The following is a 19,944-nucleotide window of genomic DNA, read 5'->3' on the forward strand; positions in this document are numbered from 1 at the left end:
CTGGTATTTACACTTTCCGTTTGTATGTAATAAACAATCTTGATATTGGAGGTGGTAGTTGGTGGATTTCGTAACTATTAGGAACCCTTTCCCCTGTTTCAGTCTTTTCGCTATAAGCTCAGCTCAGCTAAGCTAAGCTATCCGAGTTGTTGAACTATTTCTTTAAAATCTGCTCCAGTCAGAGTATTGCCTCAACTTCTGTCTGTAAATATTAAATGTAAAGGGGCTCTGTGGAATTTCTGTGATATGCTGGAAGCGGATGATAGCTAGTTGATGTTAGTGGACCTAATTTCTAAACTACCATTAGCTGCTGATGCTCTCTGTAAGCGGAGCCACAGGCTTTTATAGGCAACCAAGAGAGACGGGGAAAGTCTAATTTTTCCTGTCACATTACAATCTGTTCATCTATGGCCAATACAAGAGTGATTAATATTGTCAATTGCCACAAATTGTTTCACAGAGCCCCTTTAAAGGTGGATTATGTAGGAATTGGCCACTTGTTGAATTCATACCCAAAACAAATAGGGAGTAGCATGTCACCAGAGTAACTGCTGATGGCTGCTAACTGTACCTACTGTTAGCTGTTTGCTCAGTTAGTCGTGCAGCTAATGGTCCGGACTGGGAGCTCTGAGCTCTGGGGGAGTGTTGGTGTTAACTCCGCTAGCACAGATGCTTTGGACCAGGATGGGCCACGGCTAGTTGGTAAGCATGCTAACTTGGTGGCATTTCCTTTTAACTGTTCATCTTTTGTCTTCTGTATTTATGACCAACAAGCGAACAACCAGTTTGAATCTGTGCCCTGTGTTTGCATGTTTGCCTTTGTTTCAAGCTCGTAATTCACGCAGACCTTGGCACAACAACAGTGAGAAGGTTATATGGCCCGCCTCTGTGTCTTTAAAGGTTGTACATTAACAACTTGATGTGGAAAAGGAGAGGGCAGGTGAGCAGCCACTCAAAGGGAACGTGAATCTGAGGAGTGAACAACTCTGAGGAGAAAACAGACAAGGACTTGGACTCTGAATAGAGCCCAGACATCATTCCTTTTCAGGAATTTGCAACAAATTTCAGGAGGAAGTTCTTGGAGAGTTTGCTGCACTACAGACGAACTGGACCCTGGAGCAGGAGCAGTGAGAAACAGAAGCCTTTATCAGATCATGGACTGAACTTCAGGGCTGAAAATGGGATCAGGGTGGTGGTGGTCGTGTTTGTGTGTCTTGGGGATTCTTGCTGCTCCATGTCGGGGCGCATGTGTGGAAGGGATTACAATCAATGTGATCCTGCTGGATGATAACAAATCTCCCTGGAGTCTGAACTTTGTGGAAGATGAAGTACTGAAAGCGATAGCGACAGTTAATGCCATTAATACTTCAGGTAAGCTGTAAGATAATAAACTATAAATGCAACATAAACACATCTTTACATGCACAAAGAATTATGGGACATTATTCTGTATGACTGTAGATCCAACAATAAAAAGTTGGGACACTATCAGTGCAAAAATGTACAGAATATATTAGTTGACTGTTATTTTATGACACATAGTAGTGTAGTAAAATTATTGATATGTCTGTGTAAAACTATGAACATAGCTGGTTGCACTTGGACACATTTGCATTACGCATGATTCATTTATATTGCTGTGTGACACCACATGCTCAGAGTTGTTTAGGATTGTCATATATGTAAGTAATTTCAAATTATTTCCCCAAAGCTACAGCTTTGAAAGGATCTTACTGTTTTAATTTCTTGCCTTTCAGCTCATCCAGTGTTTCCACTGTAAACTAACATCTATTAGATATCAGGGGAGTGAAGTGAAGCAATGATTCAAAACATTTACGTAATCTGTGTAATGAAATACAAGATATGAGCCAAAATTAAACGATCATAAATCTTAGCTTATTGTTTTATGCTTGCTCAGTTTGATCTTTGGTCAGCGTGATGATAATATTCATTAAGTTTTGACTCACTTTGACACTGCTGGATGAACCTGCTGTGAGCCCCTTGGTAAAAGTAGTTGTGGGCCCATATTGTTAGCAATCATTTGGTTAAACACAAATGTATATTGATGTCATACTTTACGCTACTGGTGAATTGTTATATTGACATCCAGCTGACTGTTTCCTAAGCCTGTACTCCTTAGGCTAATCACTGTTTCTACGCCATTTCTGTTCCCGAATGGCAGTTTGACTTTGATAACACAGGTGCTTGATTTCAGACAGCGGTAGAAAAAAGTAGGTTCTCATCTCAGCGATCCTCTCCTTCCTCTCTATTTCTCCACATGAACGCAGAGTGGTAAACACCAGACATAACAGCAAACAGGAGGTTCCTGTATACGTGTTCACAAGCAGACAGGACCACCTCTTTATGGAGTTCTCTGTCCTGATTGGATAAAGTGGACAGGGATGGCAGAACATTTCTTTTATCTTTTACTTCATGAGCAGGGAGAGGAGAGACTGACCAAACACTCATAACAGGGATTACTGTTGGAATATAAAGCTATTTAGATTTTACAGCTGCAGCTAACTAGCTCATTAAGCTAACATTGCATTCATTAGTTAGGTCCATACCATCTTTGACTGACGTCTTAAATCTCAACCGACTCATAGAAAAGAGAACCTAGTAAAGAAGTCTAAAGTACATGATCGATGACATGATGTTGAGCTGAAAGCTCAGGCAAAAAGTCTTTATCCTCACAAACTAATGAAGATAAAGAAACAGCATTGTTCTTGTATTGCAGTGGAAATAGGAAGTAGGCTATTTGATGTATGATTAGCGTGTCACCGATATGATTCGTTCAACTGTACCTGAAACTACATTAACAGATTGAAGGATGGTTTAACCACTGTATTTGGTGAAGTGACACTAGCTTGCATGATGACTTTGGATGGTTGCTGGAGTGTAGGCTTAACTTTCCCGAATCCAACGGAGCATATCACAGCCCCTAACGATTTCTTACTTATTTATTTAATTTATTTGTGTGCTGTCTGAGGAAGGGATTTAGCAAGCAGTCAGTTGACACCCATTACAAAACTAAAATATCATTTGTTTTTTCTGACTTTCTTTCTTTCCTTAACCAACAATGAAGATGTGAATTTAAATTTCACGGCTAACTTTCGAGGGCTCAACCTGACCTATCAACGACAAAAAACCTGCGAGAATACCAATTGTGCGGGAGTGGAACAGCTAAAGAGCATGATCGTAAGTACCTCCACTGTTATGCTCGTGTTTTATACACTCCAAATAGGCAGAATTCCTTGGCAGTGTGAAGCAGATGCTTGCCTTTTGAAGGGAGGGGCGCAATTAAGACAAAATCGCCTGGACAGTGAGGCGTGTCAGTGGCTCAGTTGGTAGAGCATGCACCACATGAACAGGGGCTGTGTCCTCACCACAACGGCCCAGGGTTTGAATGTGGCCTGTGGCCCTTTGCTGCATGTCAGCCCCCCTCTCTCTCATTCCATTTCCTGGAGAAAAAAAAGTAATCTCTGAGCCTTGCTCCTGTCGATAAACAGCTCTGGTTCAGAGCAGAATCCGATGTGACTCCAGGTGTTTATTCCTCCAGAAGGTCTAGCTCTGCATCCAACTCTCTCCTCGAGAGCTGTCTGGCTCTGAGCAGCTGAGCAGCCCTGTCACTCTGCATGACTCGCCCTGCACAACACTCGGCAAAGCACATGCTTTTTTTCCCTGGGTTAATATGTGAAGGACATTCGAGTCTTTGCATTAATTTGTATGTAATCTTGACGCGTGAAGAATTCACTCTTCTTTCTGGAGGAACACACTGTTAGACTGTTTGCCTTTTAACCAAATGTACCCGTTAACTTGCCTGTGTGCTTAGTTTGTACCTTGAGGATTAAAGGCTAATTCAGCTATGTTGCTCACATTACTTCCGATCCTAAAATATTGCCCCAATTTAAATGTTTTTTTAAATGATTTGTGAAGACGTGTACAAGCAACGCTGCAAAGAAAGGCAGAACACTTGGGGGCAGCTATCACAGTAAAGAGCTAGTTCAGCACTCATGTAAATCAAACAGCCACAATCACTCACACTCATTTGTTTTCTCTTGCAGAGTTCAGGCGAGCTGGGATGTGCCGTGCTCGGGCCAACCTGCACCTTGGCTAGCTTTCACATAGTTAAGTAAGTGCCACTTTTTAAAAAGTAACAATCACACAAGTGCAGATCAATATGACAGTTCACATATCCAGACGGGGTTTAACATGTAGAAATGTTTTAGTATGGTGCTTTTGGAATTTGCTCCTAAACATGCTTGCTAACATGAGGTAGTTTTGTTGTGGATGTGTTTGTAAATCCCCCTCAGCCTTTTACCCCTTCATTGACACATAAGTCTCTATCTCACTGCCTCCCTTTCCTTTCTGTTTTATTCTCTCTGTCAGTGCGGAAAGGGGTCTGAAGCTCAGTACACCCATCATCTCGGCTGGCAGCTTCGGCACCTCCTGCGACAACACCCTCAACTTGCAGCGTCTCCTGCCGCCTGCGCGCAAGCTCTCTGACTTCTTCGTCAATTTCTGGGAAAACGAGAACAAGTTCAAACCTCGGTGGGAGTCTGCATATGTTTACAAGAAAGACAGCAACACTGAGGATTGCTTTTGGTGAGTCGCCTAAGCCTAGCCTAGTCATTCAGGTTCCAGTCTGGTGTTCAGTGGAATGTCAGGTCTTTTTTAGAAATTAGAAAATAGAATAATTATTTCCTCTAGTCCAAAACAATCAGAAAAATCTCTGACATGCCTTGCACTTCACATCTCTGAGGTACATTAATAGATACTTTTGTTAGTTGCAAGTTTTGGGTACCAATATGATCGGCCACAAACACTTCTCCTCTAGGACCTTAATGATGTTGAAATGCTTTGTGACCAGGAGTGACAGGATGGCATGTCTTGTGTGTTGAAGTGAAACAAAACAGTGATTTGACTTTCTGTTACATGCCATGAATGCTGTCCTGATTTTTTTTTTTTCTGCAGGTATATAAGTGCACTGGGTCAAGGCAGTTTATCACTAGTGATTCAAGTAACGGTGCTGCACAAACCTGAAGAACTGAAAAACGTACTTAGATCACCCAAAAACAGGACAAGCAACTGTAAGTCTTTTTTTAAAAACATAAAACTTGCATCTCCTTGTCTGATTTAAATGCTCAGCTATTGTCATAGATGGTGTGTGAGGAAGTGCAGTGTGATTCGTGAAAGACTGTTAGTTTTCTTGGAACAGCATTCACTCATGTGACAGTGAGAGCACTACAGATTTAACTGACACCTCGTCAGTAGTCCCACCTTTAATTCTGTGACTTTGTGGCATCACACTACAGCTCCATGTCAAACATTTGCATAATTTAAGGCCTAGAGGCTAGTTTGAGGAGGCTGGGTATTTGGGAGGGGGTCCTCGAAGAGACAGGAGCTAAAACAGAGCGTTTCAGACAGATGTGGAATACAGTGTTGCAGCAATGGACAGTCTGAGAAGACTGATGTGTTTTAAAGGAGCACTACGTAGTTATGGGGAAGAAATTTTAATCAGAAGAGAAAGATCTTCTATGACTGATCTTCTATGCCTAAACTAACTAAATAAACAAACTCTCTTTGTTTTCCTCCCTGAATAAACAAACTGTTTTACTTTGTTTATATTTGGTGGACCCTGCCACTTTTTGAACTTCAAACTGGGAGTTGTTGGGAGTGTTCTGGGGACCTTATTTTCCTCTGAGAACAGCTTGATTATTCAGTAATGTATTTTATGTATTAATGTATTATTCAGTTTGTTTTATTACCTCATTAATATTGTTAATATTCAAATTCTGAGTTTCTTTCTTCTCCAAAACTACATAGTGCCCCTTTAAAGCATGTGAACATATTCTAGTAGTAAACCACAATTAAATGAGCATGATATGTCTCCATTAAAGTATTTCTTACAGTAGAGTTTATACACAGGGTTGCCAAATTTCATGCTTTCGGCTTTTGACCTCAAGAAATCTCTCACCAAATAAAAGGAAACCAGCAGAAAAATATATCCATAGGTTTGATAGAAACAATGCTGATGTTCCCCTTTCTGCCAACACTGTTGCTATGTTGTTGATGTCTCATTGAACAGCTAGACCTATCATTCATAGGCTCACAGTATTTGAAGCATTAAAAAAATTGCAGCTCTGTTTCCAATATCAGTCGCTTATATAATGTAGATGAATGGATAATCAACAGGCTTTGCTGTCTATTTACCTCCGATAAGAAAATTTTAAAAAAAACCATGAAAACTGCATATCTGTGTATTTGACTTTCAGAGGTCGACAATGACATCTCAAGGCCTAAAGCTTTACTCCAAACCACTCAAATGTAAAACTAAGTCCGAATCTGTCCCTTGTACACATACCTCATAGCTTTTCATTTCATGTTGATACAGCTATAAAAGAAGACATTTGGGTTTGGTATTAACTGGTTTCAAGGTTGAAGAGGAAATTTAGATGAAAATCAGGGTCAGACGGTTTGACTCCCGCCAAGGTTCCTACATACACTGTAGTTGTTCATTAACAGTTTCTGTGTTTGCAGTGTTCATCATGTGTGGATCACCAATGGACATACTGGAGGTGAAAAGTGGGATCAGAGGGGCGGACAACGGTGATATTCTCTTCATCCTCATTGATCTTTACAAGTGAGCGCTCCTCAGTGATTCAATCTCTTTTTCCATCTCTTAAATCTCCAGTTTGCATTTTCTGTACCGTTCACAAATGCTCCATCTTCTCTTTGGCATATAGAACACTATATGACAAATGTGTAACTCTTCCCTTTATTATGTAAAAAAAATATTGATTCCGATCACCAGAAAAATGCTGAATATTGGATCCAATAATTTATCAGGCCAATAATTGCCGGACCCATAGTATACAGTATATATATACAGATAAATATATGCATAACTTACTTCTACTTTTGATAATTAAATACATTAGATATCAGATACTTTAAGACTATTACTCAAGTACTTCATATGGGTGATTTTGACTTTAATCAAAGTAATATTTAAGTATGACTTTTGGGTACGCTGCCTGCCTCCTCTCCACAGTGACCAGTACTACACCAACACATCGTCAGTGTCATCCATGAAGAACGTGTTGGTGCTGACGATGCCCAACACCAGGAGCTACACTATCAACACAGACCTTGAGGGCAACAACACGGTGAGGACACAGGATTTCAAAATTACTCAACTTCCTCGTTCCTTGTAACATTTTTTACATCCCAATTGAATTTTATTATATGAAATATAATAAAATATGAAAGCATCCTCGAAAGCCTCAGTTGTTCACAAGAGAGGATGGGGTGAGGTTCACTACTGAAAAACTGTGTGAGCAAATAGTCTAATGGTAAGAACAATGTTTCTCAACACACATCGAAAGGAATTTAGGGATTTCACCATCTACAATCTATTATATCTTCAAAGAATCTGAAGTAATCTCTGCATGTAAGTGGCAAGGCCGATCTTACCCATGGCGTGGGTAACTTGCACATCTGTGAAGGCACCATTAATGCTGAAAGCTACATGCAGGTTTTAGAACAACATATGCTGCCATACAGATTCAGGGACATCCCTGAGAGACAGTGCCAAGCCACATCATGCACGTTACAACAGTGTGGCTTCATAGTAAAAGAGTGTAGGTACTAGACCTGTCTGCCTGCAGTCCAGACATGTCTTCCAATAAAAACGTGTTAAAAAAAAGACAACTGACTGTTGAGCAGCTGGAAGCAGGGGGGAAAAAGCAGGGGAAAAAAATTCACTTTGAAAATGTAAAACTTCCACTGTCTTTAGTTTCTAAACACTTTATGAGTGTCATTCAGAGAAAATGTGAAGTAAAACAGGCACAAACACGCCCATATTTTATTTTATTTTTTTTGGAATGTGTCACAGCCAATCAAATTCAGACTTAGTGTAGCATATAGGATTGGTCCCGTCATTTCTGCATCCTTTTATGTGTGTTTTCAGTTTTCTGGGTTTTGTCTTGTGTTTTCTGGGTTGTGTTGTTCCTGTGCTCCTCCCCAGTCTGCTGTCCCTCCAAGCCTGATCTGCATCAGCTTCGTTAGCCCTGCCCTGTTCCCAGTGCTCTTCTCAGCCCATCAGCTCCTTCCCTGCTCTTTTGTTTTCCCCTACACATTACCCTCACCTGTGTTTCTCTGCCTCTCTCCACCTGCACCTCATTTTCTAGTTAGTTTAGTTTGTTTTTAAGTCCAGTCTTTAGTTCAGTCTTTGTTGAGTCAGCTGTTCTGGTCACCTGTTGTTAATTGTGAAAATAAAGGTCTATAGCTTAGCTTGAAGGTTCGAAACAGTAGCCTGGCTAAAAAACTGCCTACTGCAATGACTTTCTGCTATGGTTGCCTTTTATCTAACTCTCAGTGGGAAAGGATATGAGTGTATTTTCCAAAATGTGGACCTATTAATATGTTTAAAAAGTTCTACAGAAACATCTCTTTCACACATCAGTGTTCCTGTTACTCTGAAGAGGAAGTGTGTCAACAGCTGTCACAAGAACTACATCCAGACAGTAGTTCTAATCATAAACCTGTTTCCCTCTCTCTGCAGATGAATGATTACATGGCTGCGTACCATGACGCAGTGCTGCTGATTGGCCAGGTGATGAGGAACATTAGTGCAAAGAATCTGTCAGAGATTCAGAACATGGAGTACGTCAATGTGAATTACTTCAGAAACACCTCCTTCAATGGTAAGGAAGGAGGAGGCGATAGCTGGAGAGAAGGAGACAGGAAATGAAAGCATAATGAACTTTAAAGGGGCACTCGAGAACGTGAATAAAGTCACAGCCTTTAAATTTAAATTTGATTTTATTAAACTACTTGAACAAATCGTCCACAGGCTTTTATAGGCAACCAAGAGAGATAGGGAAAGTCTAATTTTGTGTCAATTAGAATAAGACTGAGTCTAAAAATACTGGAATTATCTCATAAAATACTCACACGGTGCATTTTTTAAAATTGTATAATCATAACTCCTCCCAGATAGCTGAAAATATAGTGATGACACAACCTCCATGTCCACAAACAGCCCTGAGAGTTGACATGAGTTACTGTTGTGTGTGAGGCCTAACAGACTGAAGTTGTCAGCCGCTATCACTGTTGATGAAGTGATGAGGTGTTACAGCCTGCAGGCTGCAGCTGCCTGTGTGTGTGTGATTGGGTCTGAGTGTGTGATTGAGAGTTCCTTCATAATTTGATGCACGTCTGTCAGGCTCTTTTGTTCATGTTTTCTTCACCAATGACAAAAAGATATCTGAAAAATCTATTCAGTTAACTTTTAACAGTAGAAAAGTTTACAGTGGTGATAACTGTGACCAGAAAACAGACACTAGAGGCTGATTTTGTGGTGAACAAAGTGTCTTCAATATGTTTTGTGTGTAAAGATGTTTCTGTGATTCTGCTCAGGAATAGCTGGAAAATACAAGCTAGACATTCATGGAGACAGAGACGTGGATTTCTCAATCATCTACACCACTACTGACAACAAGGTACTGGGTCACCTGTATTAATTGTTTTGCCTGTTAATTTTTGGAAATATTAATAGTCATATATGTCTTACAAAAAACCTCCAGTGCTGAATATCTTGCTGTCACACAGTGCATACAGTGATTTATGCTGAAATGGTCATTTTCTCCTGTCATGTGATCCTCAGTTCAGAACTTTATACGTATTTGACACCGAATACAACATAACCAAAGTGGTTGAGACAGACCCTTTCTTCATCTGGGGAAATCGACTTCCTAACTACAAACCAGAAGGAGGTACAGCTAAATCACACAGACACACACACACACACACACAGAGTCAGATTGTGTCAGCTGGCTGTCACAACCTATAATCATAAACTGTCTTCCAACGCCCATTCACACACACATAAAAGCGCACAAACAGACACATAGCACACCTGTTAGGTGACAGCGTTAAGCCGACCATCGGCTGTTTATTGCTGATAATAAGATGCGTCATCAGTCTGCAGTGGACTGTTGATGAGATTGAACTCCAGATGTGTTATAAAGAGGGAAACTATATTATTGTTCAAGATTTTACAGTCTCTAAGGTGAAGAAGGAAATGTCCCAGTTAAAAGTTGTGTTTCGGAGGCACAAAACAGATCCTGTGTGTCAGTCCTACACACTGGACCTTTGAAGGGACACTGTGGAGATTTCTAGTAAACAAACAAAAGTTATGTCTAAATTCAGTGCATTTCAACAAAACCCACTTTGTATATCATTATTCTATACCTTTTCTGCAGATCGTTACGTGTCCTTCAAGACATAAACTCAAACATTATGGCATCATTAATAATGGGTGAGTCAGGTTTTTCAACCTTAAATCCCTTAACTTTAAATTCCATTGTGTATTTTTTGTCATCCTCAGGCCCTGCATATTACAACGTCATTGTCATCGTGTTGGCTCTCACAGTGGTTGTGGTGGCCACCATCGCCTTCATTTTCTACAGGCAAGTGACCAACCAGCTTTAGTGCATAAAACCTCAGATTAAGGACGTCACACTTTTAGTAGAGTCAGTCACTAGGTAAAAGCTTCCTTATACAGGCTTGGTGATCACTTTTGAGACATTTCTGGATGCTTGCACAAATACTTGAAGGTTACAAGACTGCAAACTATAATGTTCCATAGATGGATATAAACAAGTGTGGCTGCAATGCATGAGTATTGTTTTTAAAATCATAATAGAATTTAAAAAAGGTAGTTTTCTGGATCTCTTGAAAGAGAGTTTTATGACCCAGCTGAAGAATTTCCAGTTGAATGATTTTCTTTGTCCTGATGTTAGAGCCAAAAGATGTTTTTACATGAAAATTACAAAATTGTAAACTATATAATTGCTGAGCTCCGTCGGGTACCCTTGGATGTTTATCTCTGTACTTTGTTGCACATCTTCATGGCAAGTTAAAGGAGACATATTATGCCTTTTCATTTTCTTTTCTTTTCTTGTTTCTTCTTCAGTGTTTATAAGGTTCTTGTGAATGTAAAATATCTTGAAAGTTAAAAAGGTCAAAGTCCGCATCAACAGAAGCTCCTCTCTCCCACAGAAAACACTGCTTCTGAAACGCCTCATCAGTAGTCCCACCTTTAATTCTGTGGCTTTGTGACATCACACTGCATCATAGTGTCACTCATTTGCATAATGTATGGCTAGCGGCTAGTTTGGCACGTTACAATTAATTTAGCACAGCTGCTCTGTTGTTGTTATGCTGGCTCAGGTGTGTGTGAGCCGACCAATCGGAGGATACTGGGCATTCAGGAGTGGGATCTTAAAGAGACAGGAGCTAAAACAGAGGATTTCAGACAGAGGAGGGATACAGTGCTGCAGCACTGGACAGTATGAGAAAACTGATGTTTTTTGAGCATTAAAACATGTAAAACTATTCTAGTAGTAACCAACAATAAAATTATGAGCCTGAAAGTTAGCATAATACGTCTCCTTTAATGAAATTATTACCTCTTGATGGTATTTCTTTCCTGTTTAGACAGAACAGGAGAGATCGTCTGATTAGGAATCGCTGGTTCCATATCTCCTCTGACCTCATCATACTTCTGGAGAACAATGAACTCAATGTCATCTCTCTTAAGGTAAATGAGGTGTAGAGTCAGTGTCAACATGGTCTCACATATTATTGATCCGGGCAGGACAGTGAAGTTTATCCTGCATTGAGAAATCTGATCAAGTGAAAACTTCAACCCAGACTAATTTCCTACCTCTCATCACTCTTCTAACCATTTCTTTTTTCTCTATGAAGGACTCAAATTGACCTTTTGTTCAACATGTATGCACTAGCACACACGTTAAAGGAAAATTTCACCCAAAAAAGGAAAATTCGGTCATAATATACTCACCCTCATGCCGACGGAAAGTCGGGTGAAGTGTCGTAGTCCACAAAATATTTCTGAAGCTTCAAAGCAGAACAGAGTTTCTCCTAAACAGCTGAAGTAGATGGGGACTTTCCATCGGCATGGGCATAGAAAATCTGTTTCCACATGTTTGCTCAAGTTTGTACATAATTTCTGTACATGTTGTTTACTGGTGTCTCCAACCTGCAACTTGGTCCTTAAAATGTCCTTCACCTGCCCCCATCAGATTGAAGATGAGAGGAAAAAAGCAGATTTCAAGATCCGCCGTGCATTCTACGATAAGAAGGTAGCTGAACACAACACCTTGCAGTAGTTTTCTATCAATCAACACGCTATTCGAATGCTGGTGTGACTGATCCTGCTGTGATATTTTCAGATTGTGATTCTAAAGGAGCTGAAGCACTCAGACGGGAACTTCAACGAGACCCAGATGATAGAACTCAACGCGGTGAGATATAAACGCATACAAACACAGCAGGTGGTTTGTTTGATGTTGACTGATTTGATGTCTTGACGCTCTTCTTTTCTCTGCAGCTCCAGCAAATCGACTATTACAACCTCACTAAGTTTTATGGCACAGTGAAGTTTGATCAGGGTGTGTTCGGAGTGTTTGAGTATGGAGAGAGGGGGTCACTCAGGGTACGTATGGCATATATCAAGTCAATATTTTTAAGGTAGCTTTGTATAGAACAGGCAAGAAAAGATAGAATGTGAGTTCAGAATACCAGATTTAATGTGATTGTCCTTCTTTTCTAAATGTCTCCATCATATAATAATTGAGAGCACAAAGTAGCTGCACCTTACAAATACCCTCTGTCCCTCTCTTCTTACAGTATGTGCTGAACGACAAGGTTTCATACCCAGAAGAGACCTTCATGGACTGGGAGTTCAAGATCTCCGTCATGTACGACGTCGCCAAGGTGAGACAGGAATGCTGAGCTCTGTGAAGAATGACACATTACATCACTCTTTATTGTACATTGCAGTACTCTTTTTAGTATTATACCAGACTTACCCTGTTTTTTTTAAATTAAAGGATAAGTTTACCCAAAAATGAAAATTCAGTCATTATTTTCCCATCGTCATGCCGATTGAAAATCAGGTTGTTTCCTAGTCCACAAAACATTTCTGGAGCTTCACAGCAAAACGGCACTAGAACATTCTGCTAAACACTTGAAGCAGATGGGGACTTGTTTTGAAATGCAAAAAAACAATGAAAAATATTTTTTAAATGGCTCCATTACAGATCGTCTGGTATAATCCAAGTCTCTGGAAGCCCAGAGTTCCCAAATTGATTTGAAACACAGTTGATTTTTTATTTGTTTTGTTTTGCTGTATACATTTTAAAACAAGTCCCCATCTACTTCAGTTGTTTAGGAAATTGCAACGCTGTTTTGTGGACTACAAAACCTTGCATTGGCATCGAGGTGATAAGATAATGACTAATAATAATAATTTTCATTTTCTGGTCAACTTCTCCTTTAATGTGATCAGTGATTGCGTGTAGCCGTTTTTGAATTTTTGTTTCATTTTTTTTTATTTCCTTACTTTGTGTTTTGGACACATAGAAACTTGAACTCTTCAAAATAAAAAGCACTGTGGAGTAGAAGTTTTGCTGTAATTACACAGCTTTAGAATTTTTTTCTCTTAAAGTGAAAGTATCTATACACCTAACTTCACCATTACTTGGCAATTACTAGGTAATTTTGCAAAAGTTTAACTTTTTAAATGTGTTCAACTAATCTCTTTAATAGGGGATCTTCTCAAAAACTAGATCTAAACTAAATTGTAACAAGTATATTTCACTAGTTCCTCTCTGATGATTACACTGCTAATTCCTTTTGATTTGCAAATTTGTATCAGAAAGGAAGAACGCATAGGTCCAGAAATATTTTCAGTAATTGTAATGTGGTTATTTAAAAAGAAGTCATGCTTTATTGCTACTCAATTATGGGAGACGTCATGTGATTCATGGTGTAACTGATCCATTAGCAATGGCATCAAGCCATAACACAAGTTGAGTACAATACTATTAACTGTATGTTTTTAAGGTTTGTATTGAGCTGGATGTTTTTGGACTTGAATGATACACAAATACATCATTAGGAATGTTGTTGTTCCCCCAGCAGTCACTAGATGTCAGTAAAGATCATTTACTGCCCCTAATCCAAACCTTCTCATCTCCTTCTCTTCTGTGCAGGGCATGTCCTATCTCCATGCCAGTGACATCCAGGTGCACGGTCGCCTCAAGTCCACCAACTGTGTGATGGACAACCGCATGGTGGTGAAAATCACTGACTTTGGCTGCAACACTTTTCTCAGCCACGGCAGAGGTGAAACTACAGTCCTTCCTCGCTGAGTGTTTGTTCATTCCTTCATTTTATCACTTCCTTACATTTTCATTTCACCTCCTCCTTTTCTCAGACTTGTGGACTGCTCCGGAGCATCTGAGGCAAGAGGGCACCTCTCAGAAAGGAGACGTCTACAGCTTTGCCATCATCGCTCACGAGATTGTTCTCAGAAAGAGCACCTTTTACACCGAGAGCTGCTCTGACAGAGCAGGTGTGGCAAACTTACACAACCACTGTCCAAAATTAAGCCCCCACACTGACTCTGAGCGAAGGCCATAATCTAAATAAAAGAAAGTAATAATAATTTTTGTACACCTGCTTATTTGTGTGAATTAGCAGGGAATTACTGTTTGTGTGTTTCCCAACAGAAAAGCTCTCCAAGGTCATCATGTCCTACTTCAGACCTGATCTTAACTTTGACACAGCTTCAGAGAAAGAATCAGAGGTAAGTCAACGACAAATGTGTGACAACTTTATCTGCCAATGTGCGTGTATTGTCAAATATGTCTTTAAAATTATGTGTCCTCTGTCTCCTAGGTGTACATGTTGATAAAATGCTGTTGGGATGAGGATCCAGAAAAAAGACCTGACTTTAAGAAGATAGAGAACTGTCTGGGGAAAATCATCAGGTAATCACCGCTTTTACCATAAAGGGCTCTTCTTGCCATAAAAGATGTGATCAATATATTTTGCCATTTTTAGCCTAAGGAAGCTATTTTTGGGTGATTTAAGTGAGTTTTTAATTTTTCCTTCCTCTCCTTTGCTTTGCTTTCCTTTCATTGTCCTCCAGTAAAATTCATAACCAGGACAATGAGAGCTACATGGATAACATGATCAGACGGCTGCAGATGTATTCCAGAAACCTGGAGCACCTGGTGGAGGAGAGAACGGTCCTCTACAAAGCTGAGAGGGACAGAGCAGACTGCCTCAACTTCATGCTGCTTCCTCGGTCTGTTTACAATTAAAGGAGCATAACGTATTTTCTAGACACTGGCCTGAAAACACAGATACCAAGACCATACATGTGCCCTGGTAGAAGATTGATTTTGGTGCCGAATGCAAATCCTTTTGATTAAAAATCCAACACACATTGAATCGGCATGAACACCTGAACACAAGAGTGCATGAAAAATAGCAAATAAACAGCTAGAAGTAATAAATAAATGGTTCAAATAGATAGTTAAAAATAATGGCTAAACAGTTTAAATTGTAAAAGTAATGGGTATGGTTGACCTAGATAACTAATAGTAATGGATAAACAGTTTGACTAGTTCGCTTAAAGTAATGGATAAACATTTTGAATATGCTAGTTTACTAAAAGTAATGGATAAGCAGTTACTGAGAGGAATGGGTGAGGTTGAAATAGATAATAGTAATGGATGAACTGTTTAAACAGATTAAAATTCATGTAAAAAAAAAAGGGTTGAAAGTGCCAAATACAGTTACACCTGCTTTAGCTGATTTATCTGGAATGAAAGCACAGGTGGATCGTCCTGTTTCGTCTGTCTTTGAACATGTTTCTCTCTGTAGGCCTGTGGTGAAAAGCCTGAAGGAGACCGGTGTGGTGGAGCCAGAGCTGTACGAGGAAGTGACCGTATATTTCAGTGACATAGTCGGTTTCACCACTCTGTGCCAGTACAGCACACCCATGGAAGTCGTGGACATGCTCAACGACATCTACAAGGGCTTCGACAGCATCGTCGACCACCACGACGTATACAAGGTATTGACATGGGTTGAATTCCATAGATAGACTAATAGACAGCACAGGTCACAGACACCATCATTTAATCCATCTGCCCTCAGGTGGAGACGATTGGTGATGCCTACATGGTGGCCTCTGGGCTTCCTAATCGAAATGGGAACAGGCACGCGGTGGATATCTGTCGCATGGCGCTGGACATCTTGGCCTTCATGGGTACCTTCCAGCTCAGACACCTGCCTGGCATCCCCATGTGGATACGCATAGGCGTGCACTCAGGTAGACAGCACAAAATCCGTAACTGTGCTTATTATTACACGGAGTTTCAATAAAAAAAATACACATTATTTATAAATGGAAATGAATGACTTGGTCTGTTAATTTGCTTTAAAGGTCCCCAAATCATTTTGCTCAGTTGATTCACCACCCTTTGACCTTTCCACTCATTTTCTGTAATCTGTGATGTAAAACTAACTGAAGATGTGTTTTTGCGTTTGTGTGTGTCCAGGTCCCTGTGCAGCAGGTGTTGTGGGGATAAAGATGCCCAGATATTGTTTGTTTGGAGACACAGTCAACACGGCATCTCGTATGGAGTCCACAGGACACCGTGAGTAGAGAAATAAATAAAGAGACATTTAATGAACGAACTGATGTATACTGACAACATCCATGCTGCTAACTAGTTTGGTCCAGTTATGTTGCTAAAGCAATGTGCTGCTCAATACTCATGTACAACTCCAGAAGCTACAAATGAACTTAATTAAATTAATTTCCACTTCCACATAAAACAAATGAAGCCTTTCTGTTTGAAAATCTCCTCCAGCCCTACGGATCCATGTCAGTCAGCCTACTATAGATATCCTGCAGAGGACTAACTGCAAGTTTGAGTATGAGATCAGAGGAGAAACGTATCTGAAGGTAAACATGAGTCTCTTCCATTTTTTGAATTACTGCACATGTCACACAAATGAACCAGTTTGAAATGAATCCAGAGGCATTCCACTCTGCAGGAAGTGGTGGACTTGACTGCCACACATGGATGCAAAATAATGTAAATTTGTGTGTACGTGTGTGTTTTCTAAGGGTAAAGGCACAGAGACAACCTACTGGTTGACAGGAGAGACGGGCGAAGACTATGATCTCCCAACTCCACCCACAGCGTAAGCAAACCTTCATCCTGTTTAAAATTTGTTTGAGGTGTTTGAGGCTCAGTGTGAATGGACTGAATATATAGATTTACATATCCACTCTCAAATTCTGTATCAAGTATGATCAGTTTACAAAAATATAGTTACAAAAATAGGAAATATGCTTATTTGCTTTCTCGCCAGGAGTTAAATGGGACAATTAACACCTCTCTCGTGTCTGTACATTAAATTAAAAAGCAACAACCAGCAGCTGGTTAGCTTAGCTGAAAACAAAAAGCAAAAGCAGTGGGGAGGCAGCTCACCTGGCTCTGTCCACAGTAACAAAATCTGCCTACCAACACCTCTTAAAGGATACATTCAACCAAAAAGGGAAGTTCGGCCATTAGCTACTCACTCTAATGCTGATGGAAAGTCAGGTGAGGTTTCGTAGTCCACAAAACATTTCTGGAGCTTCACAGCAAAACAGCGTTGCAGGATTCTCCTAAACAACTGAAGTGGATGGGGTCTTCTGGGGACTACTCCAAGTTTCCAGAAGCTCATAGATCCTAAATTGATTTGAAAAGATGTTATTGACACCGTTTTTAAAGCTAACATCTTCACTGCTGGCCAAAAGTGGTTGCAGGAGCTCAACTGCGTGCCAGGGGTGTAAGTAACGTCTTTTGAATTCATGTTGGGATCTTGGGGCTTCCGGCGACTTGGAGTACGCTGTCCAAGCTGTACGGAGACATTTCATCTTTTTTGGGGGTTATTTAATTACATTTTAAATCTAGTCCCCATCTACCTCATTTGCTCCAGAAATGTTTTGTGGAATATGAAACTTCACCTAACTTCCCATTGGCATGGGGGTGAGTAGATAATGACTGAATTTTTATTTTTGGGTGAACTTATCCTTTAAATCCACTAATGAACATGTTACAGCTTGCTTGTTTTTGTACTTAGTTGTCCTATTAAAAGAGATACTCCATATTGTAGATATTTGAATGAGGACTGTGTCTCATTTGCTTTGACTTAAACCTGGTTCCTGCTTTTCCAGAGAGAACTTCCAGCGGCTCCAGCAGGACCTCGCCCAGATGATCCTAGCGTGTCTGGAGCGCCGCCTTCGGGGCTCTGTCCGCAGGAGGAAGCCGTTCTCGAGTCAGAGCAAGGAGGACGACGAGGACGGGGTGTCAGAGGTGGAGTCTGAGGAGGGCCCTCCGGAGTACCTGTATCTGGCCACAGTGGATAACACCCTCAGTACCTTCCTGTAGTGCACACCTGTTGTAGAAGTCCAGCCCTGTCACAGAATTTCCAGCCTTGTTCTTTGCTCCTTGTGCTGCCTATTGAATCCCTGTTTAGAATCCCAGCAGCAAGGAAAGATGTGAAGATAACAGGGAGTCAAGCAGGGACATGGCCTGCTTTTGTGAAACTGATCCTATTCATTGATCGATTAAAATGTAATTTATTTTCTGCTTGGTCTGAAACTGGGTCATATGGAGCTAAAAGGATCCTGGGCAGCATGAGAGACAATATATTGCTACTTTTTCAACTGCTTAAAATGTCTGTCACATTTTTGAAGGAAAATGGAGAGCACGTGTCTGTTGGTAAGCAGGACAATATGAAGGAATTAATTAGTGGCATCAAAAATAGACACATTTATCCAGCCTACGTGCAGCAACATACGGGAATAACTTGTGCGGCACTTCTCTTATTATATGATCAATCACATGTATGCTTTGAGCAGGAATAACAAATCAGATTTCACATGTTTCTGCCATATTGTTCATTCTTAGAAAAATCGTGACTTTTTGGTCTGTACTCACCTGTCTCTGACATCTAAGATCTCTTAATCTAACTGATTAAAGCGACCTTTGGAGCTCCCTTAAAATTAAATGCATGTTTTAGTTGCAAGAAATTTGATAGTGTTTAGTCTTAAGTTTGTGAGTAGAAGTACAGGTAAAGGATTTTTAATTTTTCCGATTGCTCTCTTAACAGTTTTAAATATAGCCATGTTTTATATGTACATTTATTCTACACTGGTTTGTTTCTATGAATTTATATTTCTTACCCAGATAACACATCTGGAGACAACTGCTTTTGACCTCAGTTGCATCTCTAATGGACCACTGGCTGTACAGTTCAGTCACTGAAATTAAGATGAGACGATTTGAAGGGTAATTCCACCAGTTTTACACATTAAAGTGTGTTTACAGGTCTTGGGCAGTACTAATGCACATGTGAAAAAATAGAATAAAGCCTTTTGTGACTCCAGAGGAAGCTGCATGTAATCTGATAGATTGCCTCCAGTGATGTCACTCAGTGGCCAAGTTGTGGGTATTGTGGGTAATGTAGTTGCCAGGTTCCGAAAAGCAGTCCACTGGCTGAGAATTGCACTCCCGTGAGACTGTTGGACTCGATACAGCAGAACCAGAAATATCACATTCATTATTCCACACATATTTCTCCCTTTTCAAAATCTGGGCAAGATTGTCAGATTATATGCAGCTTTCCTCTGCATTCACATAATATACAGTAGTATATATAGTATAGTATAGTATAGTATATACAGTAGTACCGAGACCTGTAAACACACTTTAATTTGTAAAATTGGTGGAGTTACCCTTTAAGACAGAGGCTTTCAAAGTGGGAGGCAGGCCTCTCCAGGCGGGGCTTTGTTATTATATATTTGGTGTAATCTAAAGTTACGTCAAACAACAATATAGGTTATTTTAGCTCAATAGTTTAGTGTCTATTGGAGGGGGTGAACATGCGTCTCTTTCCATGTTTTGTTTGAGAGGAGGCCTGCAATCTCTGACTTTGTTATTTCTGTTATTTACAGAAAGCGCTAACATGTGGGCTCATCATGATCATGTCTTTCTT

General features: G+C 40.2%; 1 protein-coding gene across 1 annotated transcript; it reads left to right on the forward strand.

Annotated features, from left to right (window-relative positions):
* Nucleotides 1-3,192: 3,192 nt before the first annotated feature.
* On the forward strand, nt 3,193-19,902 carry gucy2cb (guanylate cyclase 2Cb). Its single transcript, XM_073490169.1, has 26 exons — nt 3,193-3,198; nt 4,065-4,132; nt 4,390-4,605; nt 4,975-5,090; nt 6,541-6,643; nt 7,055-7,169; nt 8,567-8,708; nt 9,424-9,506; nt 9,671-9,779; nt 10,394-10,479; nt 11,510-11,608; nt 12,114-12,173; nt 12,264-12,335; nt 12,422-12,526; nt 12,721-12,807; nt 14,088-14,220; nt 14,312-14,449; nt 14,607-14,683; nt 14,776-14,867; nt 15,029-15,187; nt 15,769-15,961; nt 16,045-16,219; nt 16,449-16,547; nt 16,764-16,858; nt 17,024-17,100; nt 18,122-19,902. Exons 1-26 carry the CDS (start codon nt 3,193-3,195, stop codon nt 18,333-18,335), a joined length of 2,919 nt encoding a protein of 972 aa, XP_073346270.1. The 3' UTR covers nt 18,336-19,902.
* The last annotated feature ends 42 nt before the right edge of the window (nt 19,903-19,944 follow it).

The sequence above is a fragment of the Pagrus major genome, chromosome 20, assembly GCF_040436345.1.
Source record: "Pagrus major chromosome 20, Pma_NU_1.0".
Taxonomy (NCBI): Eukaryota; Metazoa; Chordata; class Actinopteri; order Spariformes; family Sparidae; genus Pagrus; species Pagrus major.

What these genes read in the sequence shown, in the direction of transcription:
- gucy2cb (XM_073490169.1), top strand. An exon ending in GAGGAGAAACGTATCTGAAG is followed by an intron (nt 16,859 to 17,023) that starts GTAAACATGAGT and finishes GTGTTTTCTAAG; the next exon opens with GGTAAAGGCACAGAGACAAC. An exon ending in CTCCCAACTCCACCCACAGC is followed by an intron (nt 17,101 to 18,121) that starts GTAAGCAAACCT and finishes CTGCTTTTCCAG; the next exon opens with AGAGAACTTCCAGCGGCTCC.